Below are 21,198 nucleotides of genomic sequence, written 5' to 3' on the forward strand. Positions count from 1 at the left end.
TACAGTACGATCAAAATGTCCTCATTGTAGGAATCTTTGTTTGTCAGACTTCATGGGCCCACTTGTTTTTGTGTTAGGTCACCGCGAAGAACCACGTGCACTAGGAAATGGGTTACACTCACGGGATCCGTTTCGTCATTTGAAACGGCAACCAACAAAAGAAGTCATTATTGTTAATTAACTGTAGAATTGTGGCTCTTGACAGGATCTCTTGTAAGAGATGTTAGCTAAATACCTAGCATAATACTTCAGTTATTAACAGTATTCCCAGGGGAAAACTCGAGAGCGTGCACAACATTCCACAAACTGCTCGAGCAGACTGGGAAGTATCAAAACGTACGTCGCTTGAACGACAGTACGTGGGCTAACTACATGAGAAATTTTGAAAGTAAGCACAGGAATAACTAGAATAAAATGGTGTTTTCAATCGTTCACTAAACATATGTCGTACTTAACTGCTGTAACGAGCATAAATTATTATCGGTTTCCGGTTCATTTGGCCTACCAGAGTAGTTCAAAAATAAATCTAGAAACGGTGATAAATCTGTCTAACATTTTGCAAGTGATATTTTATCAAGGCGTTGCTTAAAAATGATTAGTTCCTCATGCTCAGCAGTGTGTATAATAAACAACGACGGGGAATAATATATATATATATATACGTTTTAAAGTTTGAGTTCCAGTGAAGTGCATTCGTATTAAAAGCTACAGACCCTGATTAAGGAGAGCAGACTCATCATTCATGAAGTGATCCTTCTGTTGTGAAGGGTAGTTTAAAGTGCTGCAAGCAACGTCGACTTCGAGATACATTTTATAAACTCTTAAAAAGCTTATGTTAAGTATTGATTTTGATCATAAAAGCTCATTGGGATTACTGCCATATAACTTACGGGCAGTATCCGATAGCTCTTATTTTGTTACTGCAGTACACACAGGCAACAAACACTTCAGTATATTGTAATAAGACGTTGTTTTCTCGTGATTACCACAAGGAATGGAACACTGTTTCTTACCAGGCCCAACTGTAAGGTCAAAATAATGTTATGTTGGGTGCAAAGCACTGATCTGCATTGAAAATCCAATGACATCTAATTTATTAGTACACAAACTGTATCAAATAAATAAGAAAAACATTAAAAGAGTGGTTCGTGTTTATTCATAGTGATTTGGTTTGTTAACAAAATTCAAAATGTTTCACCAGTAACAGAATTAATTTAAATTCTCGAAAGTTAGTTAAAGCTTATTAAATAAAATATAATTTTATTTGTTTCTATTCAATAAACATAAGATATTTTGCACTTGAATATCGGTGTTGAATTAAACTTCATATGATTTACTAGGGAAAAAAATTATAATTGTATGATGAGAACGAATCTGTTTTAAAGACGAAAATAATTAAGTTCCATAGTAAACAATGATTATTACTTACATTAATGTGGTCGTTGATGTGTCTCTCATCCCGGTCCAGAAGGTTAACACCAACAGATAGATCCTGACCACAGGACAGAGCCCTCTTGTGGCTTGTGGCTGGTTTCTCTTTTTTCTTCTTCTTTTTCTCCTGCTCTTCCCCTTCTACTTTTCCTTTCAAAACTTCACTTTCCTTTTCCTTGTCTGTATTCAATTTCTCTTCCTCACCACAGACCTCCAGTTCGATCTTCTCCTTTTCTAAAGTTTCTCTCTTACTGATTTCTTGATCCATGGTTTCATCCAGCAGTGGCAAGGTGGACTCGTTCAAGTTTGTCTTAGACCCAGAACGGGAACTCTTGTCTTTGGATTCCATTTCTTCTAAGTTCTACAAAAGTTTAAAAGGAGAAAATAGCCTGAAACGTTTATAAATAAAATAAAATATAGTTTATTTCTTATTTGTCGAGAATGTAACGTATTTACTGTTATGCATTTATTTTAATACTTACGTTTGTTTCAGTATAGTTTTTCTTTGCCTGTAACGTATATTGTTGGATGTGTATTGCGCAAGTCCCACCTGTTCTCCAAATTGATAGACGATTCTCGAAAGCAAGAATCAATAATGTAGTTTAAGTGTTTTCGAACATTATTGAAAGTTCGAAAACCTCGCCTTAAATTATATAAACCAACGCACGGAAAAACAGTTATTATTATTATTGGTCAGCTACAGTCAGTACACTATAAGCCTTGGAAGCTATAATTATGATTAACGCTTATTAATAGGTAAATTACAGAGTTTGATCAGGAATACTTATAGATTTCGAACATTACAGACCGTAAAATTTCAGTGAATTATTTCAAATGTTATTATTTCTATCAAGACATTAAATATTTGCGCCTGGAAAAGTCAGTTCGTAACCGGTGTGAGGCCAGCCAAAAAAGACAGCGTTAGCTTAGGCGAGGTGTAACAATATCAACTCAGAAGTAATTTGCTCGTTGTGTACCTGGACCATCGATAAAATATTCAGTTCTAGATCAAATAGAAGATTCAGTATAGTTTATAAGTTTCTAAAACTCTTGTATATAAACCAATATTTGTAATAACTATTTGCAGTAATCGTTATTAGAAATTATATTGTTGTTTATATATTAAATTACATTTGTGTATGCCAATCGTATTAACACACTTAATTAACTTCTAAATCCAGATTTCTGGTTATTTGAAATAGTAATACGTAGCATACGTAATATAATAAATCGCACATTCTTCTGTAATAAATTATAATACAAGAATTACGCTTTGTTTGTTTGTTTTGCTGAAAGGCGAGCATGTTTGATGTAACCGGGACTTGAACTCGCTACTCTAGTCGAGTGCCTTAACCACCTGGCAATGCCGGGCCCGAATTAGACTAGCGCAGATTATTACTGATATTTGTGAGCAAATTCAGTCGGAATTATGAGTTTGTTAATCAGTTAGTTTGGTCTTAGAATATCAAGTTTGTATATTTGACAAAGTAATAAGAGGTAGGCCATACAATATGTAGAGTTCGATAAATTAACAAGTAAAACTGCTGAATTATCATTTACTATGAGCTTAGGTCTATTAGTGTATATTAGTTTAGTTAGATATTTATTTATTTATAGTAACATAACTGCACTATTTGTCCCTAGTACTGTAATTTGGAAATATTTTCCCTCTGGTTCCATTTTATAGAACTACAACTTCACGTTACTTTCCGGTCTCAAAGGACATACACCTTGCTGGGAGGCACCTTTTGATCTTTCCTCAGAACCTTTGACACTGAGGTGAATCCTTTGAACTTAAAAGGGCGGATTAATTAACAATTATGTACCTACAAGATATAGAGATTCTCTTAAAATTTTTGTTTTGCTCAGTTCATCACTTTCACTTGGAAGTTGCTGACATCGCCCCTAATTATTTTAACCATTATTTATAAAGCGGTGTAAAGTTTAGGTACACCATACATGGCTGGTCATAATCTGGCAACAATGAAACACCATCCCAGTAAAACGTCCCGTGTATCACACTTGAACAAACGTAATGGTGTAATGGACAAAATGATCCATAAATACCCTACTTCCAAACTAAAGCACTTTTCCGAAAAAAGTGTAACCAGCCATAATCTTATAACGATGAAATGCCATTTAGACAAAACAAGGTGAATATATATGGCACATTTGGTCAAAGGTGTTCTTATAACAATGAAACGTTACTTTGGTCAAATGGGGGATAAGGGGTGTAGAGTACACTTAGCCAGACATAATCTCATAACATGAAACATCGCCCCAACAAAATGATTTGTATTTACCACACTTAGCTAAACATAATAACGTTGAGACATCATCTCAATGACACCAGGTGTGAAGCTATGCTACTCAAATAAAGCAACAATTTCCAACATCACAGTTCCTGTTCTTAAGCGGACTCTTTCGGATCATTCAGTAAAAAAAAAAAAAGATCAAAAACCTTAATGATATAGTTTTATTTCTTTGATTAAAACTTTTAACGTTTACACGATCTGTAGTATTACATAACAGAAGAAAGGAGTAAATTAAGAAATAAATAATACCTAAATAGAAATTCTAGTTACTTGAGAATTTAATATTTATTGTTCTACACTTTATAATCAAATCAACAACTTACAGTACTGAACTGGTTGACAGCAAGAGCCAAACTAACCCATGCACTGATTATTCGTTATATCTAATAAACTTACGCAATAATCCATACGCTCTAGTTTTATTTGAGTTTTATGTTGCTCAAACTACTTTAAAACTTTGAGGAAGTCCAGACGTTAAGTCGCACACTAATCACGTGATGTTAAACCTTCCTCTGTCAGAAAACAGTACAAACACCTAAACTGAAGCATAACCTAGTAATTTCACCTTGCATTTGAAAGGTTGAAAGTTCGGGGCTTGTTACAGCATGTTGTTGTATTCTTGAGCAAGATACCAATTGTTTCAGTTTACTCAGCTGTATAATGGTGGTGCCAGTTGTAAGCTGGAAGTTAATCTGTGATGGACTGGCATCCATCCAGGAAGGAAGTGGACCATTCGTATCCACTTGTACCATTGAAACTGGTGTTCCGTACAATAAGCTTCTATGTGTTTGCTGACATTTTATAACATATTACTTTTAATTTTAATCAATAGTCCTAAAACAATTCTGCTCAATTAAGCTCGCTTTTCTTCATTTTACTTTATAGTTTAATATAAAACTTTATTGTTTGTTTCCTACGAATATAGCAGGCGCAACCTATATAAAACTTGTATATTTATAAACACATTAATTCTTACCTATCAGCGAATTGTTCTTGCTTACAATATCAACAAATGCAGCTTTTATGTAAAATATAGTTACATATGTAGAAGATATATCGTATGATCTTTCTTCAACAAAACTTATAAGCAAGAAATTGCCATGATGTGATGATTAAAGTAATAATTAATAAAATTAGTTAAACATATAGGATCAAATCTAGCCTATTGGTTAACGTTTCGGGCTACGGAGCTGAGGGTTCGTATCCCATAACCGTTCAAAAAATCGCGCTTCATGCTTTAAGGCCACGTGTGCATTGTGAAAGTGACATAAATAACTATAACAAAAATATTTATTTATTAACGAAGCACATTATATCATAGTAATATTGTTTGGAATTTTGCCCTTTAATACAAGTTTTAGTCTTCTTTTATCTTCTACTTGTTCCACCCCACCCCGTGTATACTTTCAGTTTTGATAATATTTTAATTGACTTTTGGTATTTTTTTGTCTTACTTCGTGAGGTAACCATCAACCATATTACAAAGATACACCCTTCACAGGTTCACTGGAATTCATTCATAAGGCTTCACCAACTATGTAACATAAAGACCGTTCTTGGTTTTGGTTTTTTGGTGTGTTTTTAATTTCGCGCAAAGCTACACGAGGGCTATCTTGCATTTCGTTATCACTGTCTCGTGTTGTCACGCAAGAAACGTGTTATCAGTGTTGTTATTCTTTCTTGGAGCAAGCTTTCTTTAAAACACCATTAAGTTTGAAACCGGCAGGGCCAGCAAATTAAAAGAGAGAGGGTGACGCATTCATCTAAGGTCACGTGATCACGTTTCCTACCGGATGTATTACATTACTCTTGTATAATATTAAAGAAATAATTTAATATTACTTCTACAAGGCCCCCATACTATCATTTAACAAAAGGGGAATAGATCCTTGAAATATATTCAGACAGCATAGAATAATGTATTATTTTCTTGTAATAGGATAAGATTAGACTAAACAATTGGAGAGGCTACAAAAACTCTGGTACTTCCCTTACTTCATTGTTACATCTATCAAGAATTAAGCCGTTATTTAATTTAGTTATTCAACCCTGCACCTTTATGAAACAGGCAGCGAGTCCAAGTGTTCATTTCTCAGCGCTTCATATTCGTACTTCCAGATGTGAATGTCTTTACACTTTTAACATTTGTACGAAAGTTGAGAATGTTATACTGAAACAATTTTGGAGTCTTACTACGTCATTAAAGACCTTTCGTCACGTCCGGCTATATTCTATCTAACACACCTGATTCCTCAAGTTGGTCCACACTCCATTGTTTACCAATGCCATTAAATACAAGGTCTATCCTCGTCTAGGAAATCTAGAATCTCTAATACATCTTTATCTTCCGAGTGTATGTATGTCTTACCCTTCCTAACAGTGACCAGTTTTTTGATGGTATGACACTACCTACGTAGCACCAATCATACTCTTCCACTGTAACTCTCTATCAATTTTTGTTGTCACGTGACATAGTTTTAAATATTTCAAAATTGTTTTAGTAGAACACACTCAATCCGCTCTATAATGTTAAATTTTAAATCATTATACGACTAATGTAATGTATAAATAATGCCCTTTACGGAGCATATACATTGCTATTCTTGTAGGCTAAGCAACGAGGTTTAAACATATTTTACAGTGAAAGTCTATATCTGTTCGCCATTCCCCCACATTTCTGAATAACAAAGTAGGGGTATTTTACGATATATATATTATACGAAAGATAATTGATATAATTCCATTAGCAAAACATTATCATATCAGAAAGAGCATTAAGATGCTGGATATACATCTTCTGATCGCTACAGTTCGTTTGTTTTTGGAATTCGCGCAAAGCTACACGGGGGTTATCTGCGCTAGCCGTCCCTAATTTAGCAGTATAAGACTAGAAGGAAGTCAGCAAGTCATCGCCACCATCACCCACCGGCAACTCTTGGGTTACTCTTTTACCAACGCATAGTGGGATTGATCGTCACATTATAACGCCCCCACGGTTGAAAGGGCGAGCATGTTTGGTGTGACGAGGATTTGAACCCGCGACCCTCAGATTACGAGTCGAGTGCCTTAACCACCTTGCCATGCCGGGATCGTCGCTACAGTCTACAGCAACTTCCCACATTGCATTCGTCCCAGGCTCTTCCAAATCCGCCCCATCTTTAAATCATCACGAAATAATAAATTATTTCTATCGTTATACTTTATTTTTTTACAGTAGTAATTAATGAAATAAATTAATCTACAAAACAAAACAGTTATCGTTTAGTAATTAATTAAAGATTTGATAAAAAAATTAAAGAAGAATAAAAACTTTGATTTCAGAATTGTAACTGAATATCATATTTCCATTTTAAGTGTACAACTTTAATGAGAACCTTGAGCCTCGTGCTGAGAAAGTAAATAAGAAAATCGAGAAACAAAACAAATAAATTTCGTTCGAAGATCGCTATGCTAAAAAATGTTGATAGGTCTTTTTTTTTTTTTTTTTTCGTCAAAATATCCGTAACATCACTGAAGGCACGTTCAACCAAGTATGTGGTCGGAAATGGCAGAATACTTGCTGGGTCTCCATAGCTAATTTGTTACATTTGACACTGATTTGGGGATCCACCAACATCTGTTGTTGTGTTTTATAGGTATAGATAGGCTTCACACTGTCATCGTTTTGTCATCGAATTCGCGCAAAGCTACACGGGGGTTATCTGCGCTAGCCGTCCCTAATTTAGCAGTATAAGACTAGAAGAAAGTCAGCAAGTCATCGCCACCATCACCCACCGGCAACTCTTGGGCTACTCATTTACCAACGAATAGTGGGATTGACCGAACATAATACGTGCCCACGGCTGAAAGGGCGAGCATGTTTTGGTGCAACGGGGATTTGAACCCGCCACCATCAGATTACGAGTCGAACGCCTTAACCCACCTGGCCATACCGGGCCGGAGGGTCATTAGTACAGCTTGGGTCAGTGAAACAAAGTAGTTATTACATAATATGTATGAGATTTTTAAATCCTTTGTAATTCCCAATACAGTATCCTAAATTAATTTAGGTTTCTGCATAATGTAGCGACGTTGCCCCCTAATTCATTATTCGATATTATACAGTGGACCAGCTGTGTAAGGTTATATGTATAGAGTTACAAAACTCAATTATTTTTCACCAAAGGTAAAAGTGAAACAAAAACAAAAACTGTATAATATCGAATAATGAACTAAGCGGAATTACTTTACATTACTCACACACCTAAATTAATTATAGTTGAATTAAAAAGAACAAAAAACCCATAAACCAGAGAACAATTTCACATCATTCGTATGTCCTCTTCAGTGTCACGTTTCTTCTGACAGGAAAGCCGGTCAACAACATTTACGTATCCCCGTAACTTCGTATTTTCGTAAGGACATAGAAGGTCAAGAAACTGTTTTGTTTCAAAGTGACCTCGGGAGGTGTTTAAGTTAGGCAGGCTTTCGACGATTCTTCTTTATGTAATTATCTATATAAAGTTCTTGTTGAGTTTCAATCAATTTGATAGCTAGAATGTTTCTAATCAAGAAAACACATTATTTGTATTCCCATATTTAATGTTTTTCTCATGTTCAGAAACTCTCGTTTCAAAATTTCCTCTGATTTTATCTACATGACACGTGGTGTAATATTAACATCATGTTTTGTTTTTATTAACTTCAGGTATGGCTCTTTTGAAATTAGTTAATTTTTTAACTAATAATTTAAACTGAAACTAACAAATATTTATAACTGTGCTGAAATTTTACATTTGGATAAATTAATTCGTGTTTACGATACGTATAATAAGCTCTGGTGTAAATTATACATGAATTGGCCCATTTTCATTAAAACACGTTTCTTAATTTGGTAATTTATACTATAAAGAAAGTTGATGAACCCCCTCGTGTTGGACTCTCGTCTCCCCAAGAGCTCGATGAATTTACCTCTTAACGTCTTAATATTATCGTCGTTAGTAATAACTTATTTATGTATCTTAATACTGGTTTAGTGATAGGTATCGTTTATATATATCTTAACACACTCGTTCTTCTATGACAACTTCTAATTTATCAATATCGTTGTTCTAAGACAACTAATGTACGCTGATTAATATTATTAATGCGCAATGCTAAATGATTTATAAGTCTTAATATCCTTCCTCACTGGTGTTGCTTTGGGTGTCTTAATTAATGTTAGGACGTCAGGAGGGGAGGGGCAAGTTCAAATAATGTTTATTGCTGATACTAATAATATACACACAACCATTACATAGGTTGTATGCGGTTGTGGATACGTAACATTGTGTATATAGTGATAGGTTACTCATTAACAGAAAATATCATAGTGTAGTCGAAATTACCAATACGAAACAATAGGTATAGTAATAGTGATATAACATACAGCATGTGCACACAATTTGCGCAGTGCAACTATAACGCAGGGGACAAGTAAATAACTTTGTTTATTGAGGATCAACAGCAAAGAATGCCAAAATTGATCATGAGAACTGACTTGATGAACTTACTCGTTCTATAAGAACGAGTTGTGACCATCACTAAATCGTTGCACAACCAGTGCTTTTGACAGCCTTTAAGGTAGAGAAGTAGGGCTAGCTAGAATCAGGTGTGACTGACAAAACCAACCAATAAAAAGAGCTTAGCTATATAGTTTGAACACATTTCTGCAACCCCCTTCACCATCGTGTGCAAGTGAATCTGATGTCTTTCAGTTTGATAGGATGGCTACTAAATTTTTATAATTAAGCTGTTTCTTTCCACAGATTTAAACTGTTAAATGTAATTATATATAAAGTTGTATTCAGAATTAGAAAAGTCGTTATAGAGGATCATTCTTCAAGTACATACTTTGTGATTCGTCAAAACTGTGCCTGACCTAAAACAGATACTTCCCGTCGTTCCAGGTGTTCGTTGGCTGTCCTTGAACACGCGTCTTATATGCAAATTAATTTGAAACCAGTTTCCTCAACGTTCATTATTGTGTTTCGAGTATAGTAATTTTGTCACCGGAAATATGAAACCACATACCAAAATTAGTAACGTCAAAAGAATAATTCCTGTTCGTCTTGTCATATAACTAAGTTATACCTCAAAAAAGCAGAAAATATTTTGCATGTGTAGATTAAAAATAAATCAGTATTTCATTTCTCGTTTTGTTTCCCTCTTTTTTTTTTGCTTTAAAAAAACCCCATAAATTATCAAATAAATGTCTTAGTTGGAAAGAGCTATAATTATTCATTAATTGTCTGAGTGTATAAGGTATAGCATCAGTCAGTATTGGGGACTGTTGTACGTTTATGTTTGGGAGAAATCATTAACCTGTTGACAACTGTGGTTAGAGAACATGGTTTGTAGCCAAATTTTGGATAACAGCAATAACTTTAATATACTGTCACGAATATTTACAAAGAAAATCTCCAATCCAGGAAACAACTAAGTTATATGTATTTTATAGTGATCTCTCAGTTGTATTCAATTTGAAAGTTTCTGTGCGCAACGACCTCGTTAAAAATTGAGTTAATGATAATTTTATCGGGTCTTCGTTTACTCATGTTTTTACCAGAACGTGAAACATTTAATATATGGTGTGGGATTGTGGCTATTCATTTATTTTAATTTTTAAAACGCTTATAACTGGTTATTTTTTGCTATTCAAGTAAAATATATGGTTTATATCCTAAAGCAAAAGCATATTACTAAAGTCTCGTTTCGAACCTTCTGGTTATTGGAATCAGCCACAGAGCACTAAGACAGGTCCCGTACTTAAGAAGTCTAGTTTAGAGCCTCCTGTTTATTAGAAGCAGTCACAACGTACCTCAGTACAGGTCCCATGCTGAGAGTTAAATCTCGTTTCGAACTTTATGGTTATTGGAAACAACCACAGGGTATTGAAAAAAGTCCCATACCAAGAAAAGTTTTAAAATGTTGTTTGATCAGCGAGTCCATAACTCTGTTCGTGATATTAACTGTCAGACAACTTACGTTGGTTTGTAACTCAGCGTCAATTCATAACAAGACATAGTAGTTAATGATTTGGTCTTCATTTGTAAAATAAACCAACATCGGCGAATAGAAAGTGAGATTCTCATAAATTTATTGATAGTTTTAACAGATTTACGATGTAATAACATCAGTTTTATAACCTAATGTTTAAGTTAGTTTTACGTTCAGAATATACAACGACAAAATAGATACGATGATTTCTATTCTATTGACTATGGTTTTACTCCTTAGAAATTGCGTGTTTAGACTGAAATTATGTGTATAAAGAATATTTAAATTTCCAACTGAATAGACGACAAATAGTTTGAAGTCTCTATAACTTTCCTATAACAATATATGTGTAAAAACTATTGAAGTAGCACACAAATATATTTTATGGTTCATATTGTGAATTTTCAAAGTAACTGTTACATTGTAAATTATATCATGTAACTTGTAATATTAACATAAACGTTAAACCTTGTCAAAATCGTATACCATCTGAAATCGTATATTTCAGCTACAATTATTCTATAAGTCAGTATATCTATCCCGTATAGATATGTAGTGTACATTTATATCTCTTAGAAACACGGCAGTATTATTATAGCCTTGTTATGGTTCAATATTATTATTTTAAGAAAATATTTAAACCGTTGGGACCTGTTGAAAACTGGACTGCTAAGTTTCCATAAGCAGTCAGGAAAGCCTACTTTCTATTTAACACGTGTGCTTAATTCCACACTATATATTAAAATGTAAGTGCGGTATGACTAATTTATAGGATCATATTTAACTGGCTCCTCAGTGGCTCAGCTGCAAGTCAAAAAGCTTATAACGTTAAAAACAGGGTTTCTTTACCCGTGATGAACACAATATAGATAGTTCATTGTGTAGCTTTGTTTACATGAGCACAATATAGATAGTCCAATGTGTAGCTTTGTTTACATGAGCACAATATAGATAGTCGAATGTGTAGCTTTGTTTACATGAGCACAATATAGATATAGTCCATTGTGTAGCTTTGTTTACATGAGCACAATATAGATAGTCCATTGTGTAACTTTGTTTACATGAGCACAATATAGATAGTCCATTGTGTAGTTTTGTTTACATGAGCACAATACAGATAGTCCATTGTGTAGCTTTGCGTAAACATATAAATATACTTTATTGAATTGCTTCGTTTATTTAGTTTCGGAAATATTTCTTAATGGTCATATGACCAAACTTCACTACTACACATCCCATCATATAATGGGGTTGAAACAAGGAAGAGTTACACTTCTAACGTAGGACAGCACCCTTTATATCGAGGGTATCAATAACGAAAGGCGTCCAAGCCTATTATAATTCTGTCCAGTGAAGTAGAACCGTGAGAGACTGGGTGCCTGTTCTATGCATATCGACAATAAAACAGTATTGGAGTTGAAAGTTTACAGACGTAGGCTACAAAATCTTGAGATTTAGCACACACGACCACTTCTTCACGTGCATTTATCCGAATTTATTTGATAGCTTTAATATGAACTAGTTTATTCATAAAGTTATTTTCAAGGTATAATAGAGGTCTTAAACTTTTTGTCCTCAGATTAAGTAGATTCTTGTACTAATGTTAAGAGACACAGATAAATGTGTATCATAGTTTAGGTACTGCATTTCGAATAGAAAAACGGACGTTAAGAAAGAAAGTGAATAATGCAATAAATTATTCGTTTGAAACCTATTAAACATTAGTTTTAAACCCTTACAACTAGATTTTTAATACTATTACTGAATGATAAAAATAAGTTGATTAATCTACACACTAGAGATTTCTACGACTTTCAACCATAGAACTAAAAAAATTGAGTCAATCGATTCCAAGTTTCATCCTATGATAATTCAAGGATTGTTTCAAGTCGAAGTGTATTGTGATCACACATTGAAAGTACGTGGAAGTACATCTTATACTATAATTATCTTAGATCCTACATACTGTTAAACATACCTATAATGTTCCAGGACAGTATCGGCGAGCTGATCTCACTACACAGGTTGGAAGTTCCAACAACTTTACAAAGCCGTATGCATGGATTGAATGTCTTATTAGACGGACTAAGAAAACAGCTGCCTTTACCGACTGCTTCAGGACATTTATACATAAGGACTTTAAAGACAGGTGGGCTAAACGATACAGATGGACAATAGAAGAGCTCAAACAACAACAATTTTAACAAGACGCATGCTAAGTCAAATCAATATAGAATAAACCAACCTGGATCCGTCACTTATTTTGTTCTACACTCAGTATAAAAATAAAAACATATAGGCAGATGCTCGGTGTATCTCCTAAGTTTCTGTTTCTAATGGCAGGTGCTCTTCGAGAACAAGTCAAACGGAAACAGCTGTCGTGCGATCATAATGAATAAGACAGTCACAGCACTTTAACAAAACAATTCTTACTACGAACAACTTTACCAGCTAAATAAAGTTAGTTACTTAACTTTTTTCTTCGTTAATTCTGTTATTTTAACAAATCACCGCTGCAAAATATTTATGTGGTTGAATATTTAAGATCATATTGTAGTCATTATGCGAAAAAACTGATCATAACTTAGACAAGTAAATAACACTATGTTACACAAATTTTGTTCCTGGATAGTATGTCTTATTTCTTAATCGCTTATGTTGTAAAAGTACAAAAAATGGCCATTATTCCCTTCAAACTTTGCTTTTGTGTCCTGGACAATGAAATTTAGATATTAACCCTATTTTCTATGTAAAAAATGGGCAAATTTGCACGTTTTCATTTACATAAGCTCTGAATAAAACAACATATGGATCAAGATTTACATGTACTTATACTAAAGTTATGCAAAAATGTTTATAAATGAGTAGGTTTTAGAGATTTGCAACTGTAATGTAAATCACTTTCACGTATCAACCCCCAAATATAGTCTCCCATCATGTTTTCGTTATACGCTCACAGGTCACAAAAGCAAAGTTTGAAGAGAAAAATAGGTCTTTTCCATTTACTTTAGGCATAAGCAATTGGGAAATAGCACTTTCTGCCCAGGAACAAGAAAAATTAAAAAATTGTGTTATATAGTGTAATTAATGCTTGGTTGGTAAACTGACTGCTTAAAGAATACTCATCGATTAGTTAGCTCCAGAGTTAAGAGGCCCATTTGAACTTTAGATACTAAAACTATATAGAAGTTATGTTTGTAAAATACCAACTTTATTTCTCTTTTCAATATTTTTTGCAAAAAGTTGCACCAAAAGCTACCTTACGCTCAGTCGTTTCTAATTTTAAACTGCAGGGAAGCTACATAAACAGTCTCTACCCCACCTCCTGTGTTACTCTCGTTTGACTGTATGGTGGGGTTTGGTCATCAGTTTTATAGTGTACTCTCGGCCCCAAAGTGTGGATTGTTTGTTTGTTTTGTTTGTTTTTGAATTTCGCGCAAAGCTACTCAAGGGCTATCTGCGCTAGCCGTCCATAATTTAGCAGTGTAAGAGGTATTCGAACCTGCGACCCTCTGATTACGAGTCTAGCGCCTTAATTCACCTGGCCACGCCGGGCCTCCAAAGTGTGAAGCCACTCAGATTTACAGTCCGACCATCCATCACATATGAAACTTTTTCTTTCTTGTGTAAAAATAGCTAACATTATTGATTTTTTTAGATGCAATAAACTTATTTGTTTAGACAATGAAGAATATATATGAATAGTTTTAAAAATTACATTGAAAATAACTTTTTAACGAAACTGCAAAAAAAAAACATTCTTTATTTAAACAGTGGTTCCAGTGAAAATTCTCTATTTCAAAGTTATAATTTTAACAGTTTCACTTCTTAGCTTAGTTAAATCATTGTCGTGAACGTTTTTTTTTTTATTATTTGTGGTAAACGTATTTGCTAGGTTCTAAAAGCACTTTTATATTATTTCAGTATATCTGGTTCTGATAACATATGTAAGTACTAACATTTTATTCATACAAGCTTGTATCGGTTGCATTTTGTAAATTTTTTGTTTATTTGTACACAGATTAACCGGGTGGGATACAAACACTGAGGCTAATAGAATTTAATTTAAAAACGGATCACGTGAGAATCTATAACCATACGACTAGCAACTGTAAAAAATAAATAAATTTACCAACGATCTGTAAAATTTAGGTAGCTGTATAAATAAAGGTCAATATGTGTATGAATTTGTTCCTTATTCATTTCCACATTTTTTGACCAATCAGCACAATTTGACAAGTGATATAGGATGAACTGAGGAAGGTCATGAGGGGACTGACCCCCTCTAATTTCATATCTGTTTTTGGAATTCCTAAAACAAGATAGCCAGCCACTGTATGGTGGAACTTAATATTCTCCCCCCCATCACATGTTTTCTTCTTTATCTAAAAACAAGATAGCCAGCCACTGTATGGTGGAACTTAATATTCCCCCCCCATAACGTTTTCTTCTTTATCTAAAAAACAAGATAGCCAGCCACTGTTTTTCTTTTCAGTATTGATACCTTTATGTATTTTTATTACACTTTCATGTTTATTATGAGAATAATTATATATAAACGAACACCTTTGTGTTGGTTAAGAATAGGGTTATGTTTCTCTTATTAATAGTGCTTTTATTATTTTTCATCTATTAATGTTGTCTTTTTTTGCTGAAGATTTTTGCCTGAAAAGAATCAAATAATGTTTATTTTCTGGATATATATTTAAAAGTATAAGATGGGAATTTTAAATGCTCCAACTAACAGGTAGAAAGTTGTCTGTTTGTCTCACCAATATAACTTTTTATTGCCACTGGTCTGTAGTTGTGCGCAACGACCTTTCTTAAAAACTGGTACGTATAATTTTTTACAGATATCCATAAGGTACTTATGATTTATTCGCCACTTCTGTGAACTTTATACTGTACATCTAAGCAGAATGAATAATTTTGCACCCGTTTAAATGTACATTGTGTTGTTTGTTTTTCTCTTCATTGTGCCTGGTAATCGTAAACTAACGAACTTTTAAAGTATCGTGTGCATAAGCAAAGAAAGCTTTGTGAAGCTAGAAAAACAACACACAAATATGATGCATTCGTTAAGTAGTACGAGCCTTCAGTCTTATGAATAAAAAAATCTCTATGGAAAAGACAACATAAGTAGGGCACGTGCCTATTATTAAACTATTTTGAAAAAAATGTTCACATTATAACTTGTTTCTAGCACTCGTTACCAGCTGCAAGAAATCAACGCTCGCGACACCAAACGACCGTTCGGCGAAGCAATAGATTACTTGGCTTTCACTGTGATGAATTTTATGGCAAGCTCTAAGAAATGAACCACAACTAAACTGTAGAGGGGAATGTCCCACGATACTTATATGACTGCTTCCACTGTTCTACACCTTCTATTCTCACTGTAGGACGCAGGTCTAAACTCCTTAAGCCAAATATTTCCAAACCATGGGGCGCGCTTTTAGGGAGCTTGTGACTAGAGGTCCCAATAAAGTTTCTCTCTTCTTTCTTTTCGCATTTACTTACTATTTACAAACATTTCTTTTTTGTAAAAAATATTAAAAGGAGGTAAAGAAAATGCTAATTTTGTTGTTATTACTAACGAAAATTATTTTAATGTCAAGGGTAAAAGTACAAGAAAACACTGCCGCAACCCGTCTGTTTTCTATTATTGTTTTTACCTAATTTTGTAATTTTTTGCATGAAAAGGTTGCATGTTCATTGAATACATTTTATATATAATGTTGAACCTAAGATGAATAAATTTAATATGTTGATTTTTATGTTTTAACATGTACTAATTTATAATAATAATAAATGTATTTGTACAGTAAACGTTACAAAGGTGAATATTTATTTACACACCATCTTTATTTAACAATAATAAAAGGCATGTACGAATAAACCACAGTCAAATATTAATGTATCCACTTTAGTGCGTTAACCACAACACTATGTAACACAAATTTTGTTCCTGGATAGTATGTGTTATTTCTTAATTGCTTATGTTGTAAAAGTACAGAAAATGGCCATTATTCCCTTCAAACTTTGCTTTTGTGACCTGGAAAATGAAATTTAGATATTAACATATTTTCTATGTAAAAACGGTCAAATTTGCACATTTTCATTTACATAAGGTCTAAATAAAACAACATATGAATCAAGATTTGCATGTATTTATACTAAAGTTGCATAAAAATGTTTAGAAGTGTGTAGTTTTTCGAGATTTACGACTGTAATGTAAATCACTTTCACGTATCAGCCCCCAAATATAGTCTCCCATCATGTTTTCGTTATACGCTTCCAGGTCACAAAAGCAAAATTTGAAGAGAAAAATAAGTCTTTTCCATTTACTTTAGTCATAAGCAATTGGGAAATAACACTTTCTGCTCAGGAACAAGAAAAAAGTAAAAACATAGTGTAATCTGATTGGTTAGGATATTTATTTTGTATTTTCTCACGAAAATATCGTGTTTTGTTTACTCTTACGCTTCGAAAAAGCGGTTTACGAGTGTTGACCATTAGTTTAACATATCTCTATTCAGAATGAATATAAAAAGTGGGTATTAAAACACTGACCAGTGCACGTGATACATAGCACTGAAAAGTGACGCAAGGGATAGCGCTCTTCTAACGTAGGGCAGCTTCTGCACCGTTTATCTCGAGGGTATCAATAATGAAAGACGTTCAAGCCTATTGTAATTCTGTCTAGTGAAGTGGAACTCTGAGAAACTGGGTGCCTGTTCTCTGCATATCAACAATAAAATAGTTGTGATCAACCTTGAGCCTTACACTATCCGGGTCAAGGATAGAAAGTTTAGAGGAACTGCCATCTTGATAATTCTTTTCTGGATAAAAAAAATGCGAATTTCTAGTGATGGTATTCGAAACGTATTGCAACTATTACGACAGGATAGTTCTGGGTTTAGGTTAAAACAGCGTGCTATTATAAAGTAGCTTTTGTAATGCTTTACAAAATCGCTTTGAGAAAAAATAAATGGAACAAACATTTAGATCACGTATAAACAATCAGCAGCAAAAGTATTAATATTAGAGTTTATAAAACTCGCGTTTACTTGTATATACAAAAATGTGTATTCTAACTACTAGGTATTTTTTAACGCACAACTGATTAATCCTGTACTTAAATTGTACAGTTTTCTAATATGAGTTACAATTGAGTTGGAGAGACAAGAAAAGCTCAGTGATTGTATAGATTAAAATATATTTATTGTTTCCAGTCAAGTTGTGCTATGATTCTATGAAATCCATATTTGTTTTATACTACTATAAAATGAATGTCTATAAATCCACAAAAACATCACCTAATGTTTTTCTTGTACGTTCATAGATGACGATGTCAATAAGATATGGCAGGTTATATATAAGAATTTGTTTTTAAATTTCGTGCAAAGCTACTCAAGGGCTATCTGCGCTAGACGGCCCTAATTTAGCAGTGTAAACTAGAGGGAAGACAACTAGTCATCACCACCCAACTCGCTAATGGTGGGATTGATATGGCTTATATATAAGAATTTGTTTTTGAATTTCGTGCAAAGCTACTCAAGGGCTATCTGCGCTAGACGGCCCTAATTTAGCAGTGTAAACTAGAGGGAAGACAACTAGTCATCACCACCCACCGCTAACTCTCGGGCTACTCTTTTACTAACGAATGGTGGGATTGACCGTAACATTATAACGCCCCCACGGCTGAAAGAGCGAGCATGTTTGGTGCGACGTGGATTCACACCCGCGACCCTCAGATTACAAGTCGAACACCTTAAACCCACCTGGCCATGCCATAGGTAATATATAAAACCCGTTTATAAATACTAAATAGTAAGTGAACAAAACAAAACGGAACAATTAAAAAATAATAAATTTGTATAAATTGCAGTTTATGAAAACTTAACGCACCTAAAACACAAAGTTGATTGAAATTTTCAGTAATTAATCCTTTCGTTTAAGATGGAACGGGTATAGCCTAGTGGTTAATGTGCCTGGTCAGTGGGTCCGAGGGTTTCTGGTTTCGTTTTATTGCCAAAAAAATTCGCTACCTTGTTTAGTGCGCTGTAACAGTAACAAATTGTTTGTTTTTGAATTTCGCACAAAGCTACTCGAGGGCTATCTGTGCTAGCCGTCCCTAATTTAGCAGTGGAAGACTAGAGGGAAGGCAGCTAGTCATCACCACCCACCGCCAACTCTTGGGCTACTCTTTTACCAACAAATAATGGGATTGACCGTCACATTATAACGCCATCACGGCTGGGAGGGCGAGCATGTTTGGCGCGACTCGGGCGCGAACCCGCGACCTTCAGATTACAAAGCGCACGCCTTAACGCACTATGTCATGCCAGGCCGTAACAGTAACAGTCAAATCTTATTACTAGATTAGACAATAGTAATGGTGCAAAAATTGATAATGGATGCCGTTGACTATCTGCTTTCTTTCTTAAAATTACATACAGATAAACTTCTGTGTAACTTTGTCCCAAATATTTTAATTAAAATAAACAAATTATATAACAAATTATATATAGTAGAATGTGTATATATATATATATATATACACTGAAACTTTTACTCTCTTTTTTTTTTAATCTGGAATTCTACCACTGTAAGAAAATTCGTGATCACAAGATTGGGAAAAAATATCTGTTATAGTTTGATCTAAAGTGTGCCAGATGAAAGGACACCTCCGTATTACGCGAGTCTTACACAACAAAATATGCTCAAACCTTACATGACAAACAGATGAGCGTAGGTTTTAATTAATGAGTCAATTTCGGTACTTACATTGATGTTCATCTTACGGAATTCATTTATTCGTAGAGCTTACTGAACTTCTTTTGTTCAGAAAATAAATTAAACTGAGTTTCTTAGTTAGTTTCGTATGTTTTTATTAGTGCATTAAACTGGGTTCCGAAATCATGAACTGTGATCTAGATCTAAATAAACGTGAACTATGAGAAATATAACAGTTTTAAAATTAATCGTGAATGTTTTAACTAATGTATGTCAAGATTCTTAACGGTTTCTAGTAATGAAGTTTATCATAAATGGTTCATTTATCAACTGCTCCATAAAAAAAAGAGCACATACTAATTTATATTGTGGTTTATCTTATTTCGCCACATGTAACGGAATAGACGACGTATAAAGGTGGCTTATAGAATTCCCAACTCTTCATTCGCAATGACCTCAAAACACAACGATAAACAGAATCGTACTTAAGGTAAACTTTTATCGATATCTAATCAGAACCAACAAGTGCACATATTTCTTGAACTTGTATGGAGTAAATTTATCGAGAAACTAAGCTGCGTCTTGTTAGGTATGACAAAGCTCATGCACGTGGAAACTAGGCTTCTCAGCTGCTGACAGTTTCAGGAATAACTAAACAGTATATTTGAATATGATCATGTAATTTTAAATGTTCTGAAACTAAAGCACCAAACACTCGCGTGTCATGTTTTATAGCTATTGTTTTTACGATACCGGTTAGAGAGAATCAGTGAAATATGAACAGAACTTTCAGACTCCAAATATCTTTTCTCCATGTTGTAAATGAAAAAGTTGATAAAGGCAGATCAAGGAGGTATAGAGCCTAAAAGTTTGAATAAAATCAAATGAAGTAAGCCTTTAACTGAAGTTAACATTCTCTTTAACGTTAAAGGATGATAAAATGTTTAGCTTGTCGCAATTGTTTTTCTTGTCGTTATTGAAGTATCAGAAATGAAACGTTCGGCGAAGCTTTGTATTATATGTATAAGCAACCCACACAGTTTTCAAGCCATTTCTAAATTTTAAAGAAACGAAGCAACAAATAAATAAACCATAAAGAGAAGAAAACTTAAACTATGTATTATTATACAATCAGTTAAAAGGAGCATCTTTACCTGTTTACGTTCTTGCCTCGAAATCGGAAGCCTAAATGCTTTCTTGTATAGAGAGAAAATACAAAGTTGACTACTCTGTGAAAATGTACAAGAACCTATAAAACTTTTTCATGAGACGTCGACTACTTGATTTAAAGCGAGTAAGGCGGTTGCGTCTTCTACGCTGTCCGGTCAGAGGGTGCAGTTGATAAGAAACGTGGCATCTGATTGGCTAATACTGGGACACGGTATTAAGTTAAAACATTAAGTAGTTTAATGTGAAACAAAAGAATGTATGGAATATTTTCACCTCTTTAACATTCTACCTTAACAGTTATTAGTGAAGCCAAGAAAAATATGTAAAAACATGGAAACCACATTATATTTGCATCGTTAATAACATGTAATTTGTTACCACATTACAATACGATGCGACAGAATCAAATGAATCATAAAAAATAGTTGTATTTCAGTATTCGCTTTAAACGTTTACAGTTATTAAATATGATTTAACTACTAGTTGGTTTCTAGATAACCTAACCTAAATTACGTAATAACTATTA

At 33.9% G+C, this 21,198-nt stretch overlaps 1 protein-coding gene across 2 annotated transcripts in view; it reads right to left on the reverse strand.

Annotated features, from left to right (window-relative positions):
• LOC143247476 (caveolin-1-like) overlaps positions 1-20,813 on the reverse strand; it is a 39,494-nt gene extending 18,681 nt beyond the window's left edge. Inside the window, exons 1-2 of one of the 2 annotated variants that reach the window (XM_076495687.1) lie at positions 20,657-20,813; positions 1,430-1,792 (exon numbers count right to left, since the gene is read on the reverse strand). In XM_076495687.1, the coding sequence (XP_076351802.1) occupies positions 1,430-1,780 (351 nt within the window). In that variant the 5' untranslated portion in view covers positions 1,781-1,792; positions 20,657-20,813. Of the gene's footprint in view, positions 1-1,429; positions 1,793-12,741; positions 12,880-20,656 lie in introns of those variants that run through there. The other variant, XM_076495689.1, reaches the window with a different exon arrangement.
• Positions 20,814-21,198: the final 385 nt, after the last annotated feature.

The sequence above is a fragment of the Tachypleus tridentatus genome, chromosome 3, assembly GCF_004210375.1.
Source record: "Tachypleus tridentatus isolate NWPU-2018 chromosome 3, ASM421037v1, whole genome shotgun sequence".
Taxonomy (NCBI): Eukaryota; Metazoa; Arthropoda; class Merostomata; order Xiphosura; family Limulidae; genus Tachypleus; species Tachypleus tridentatus.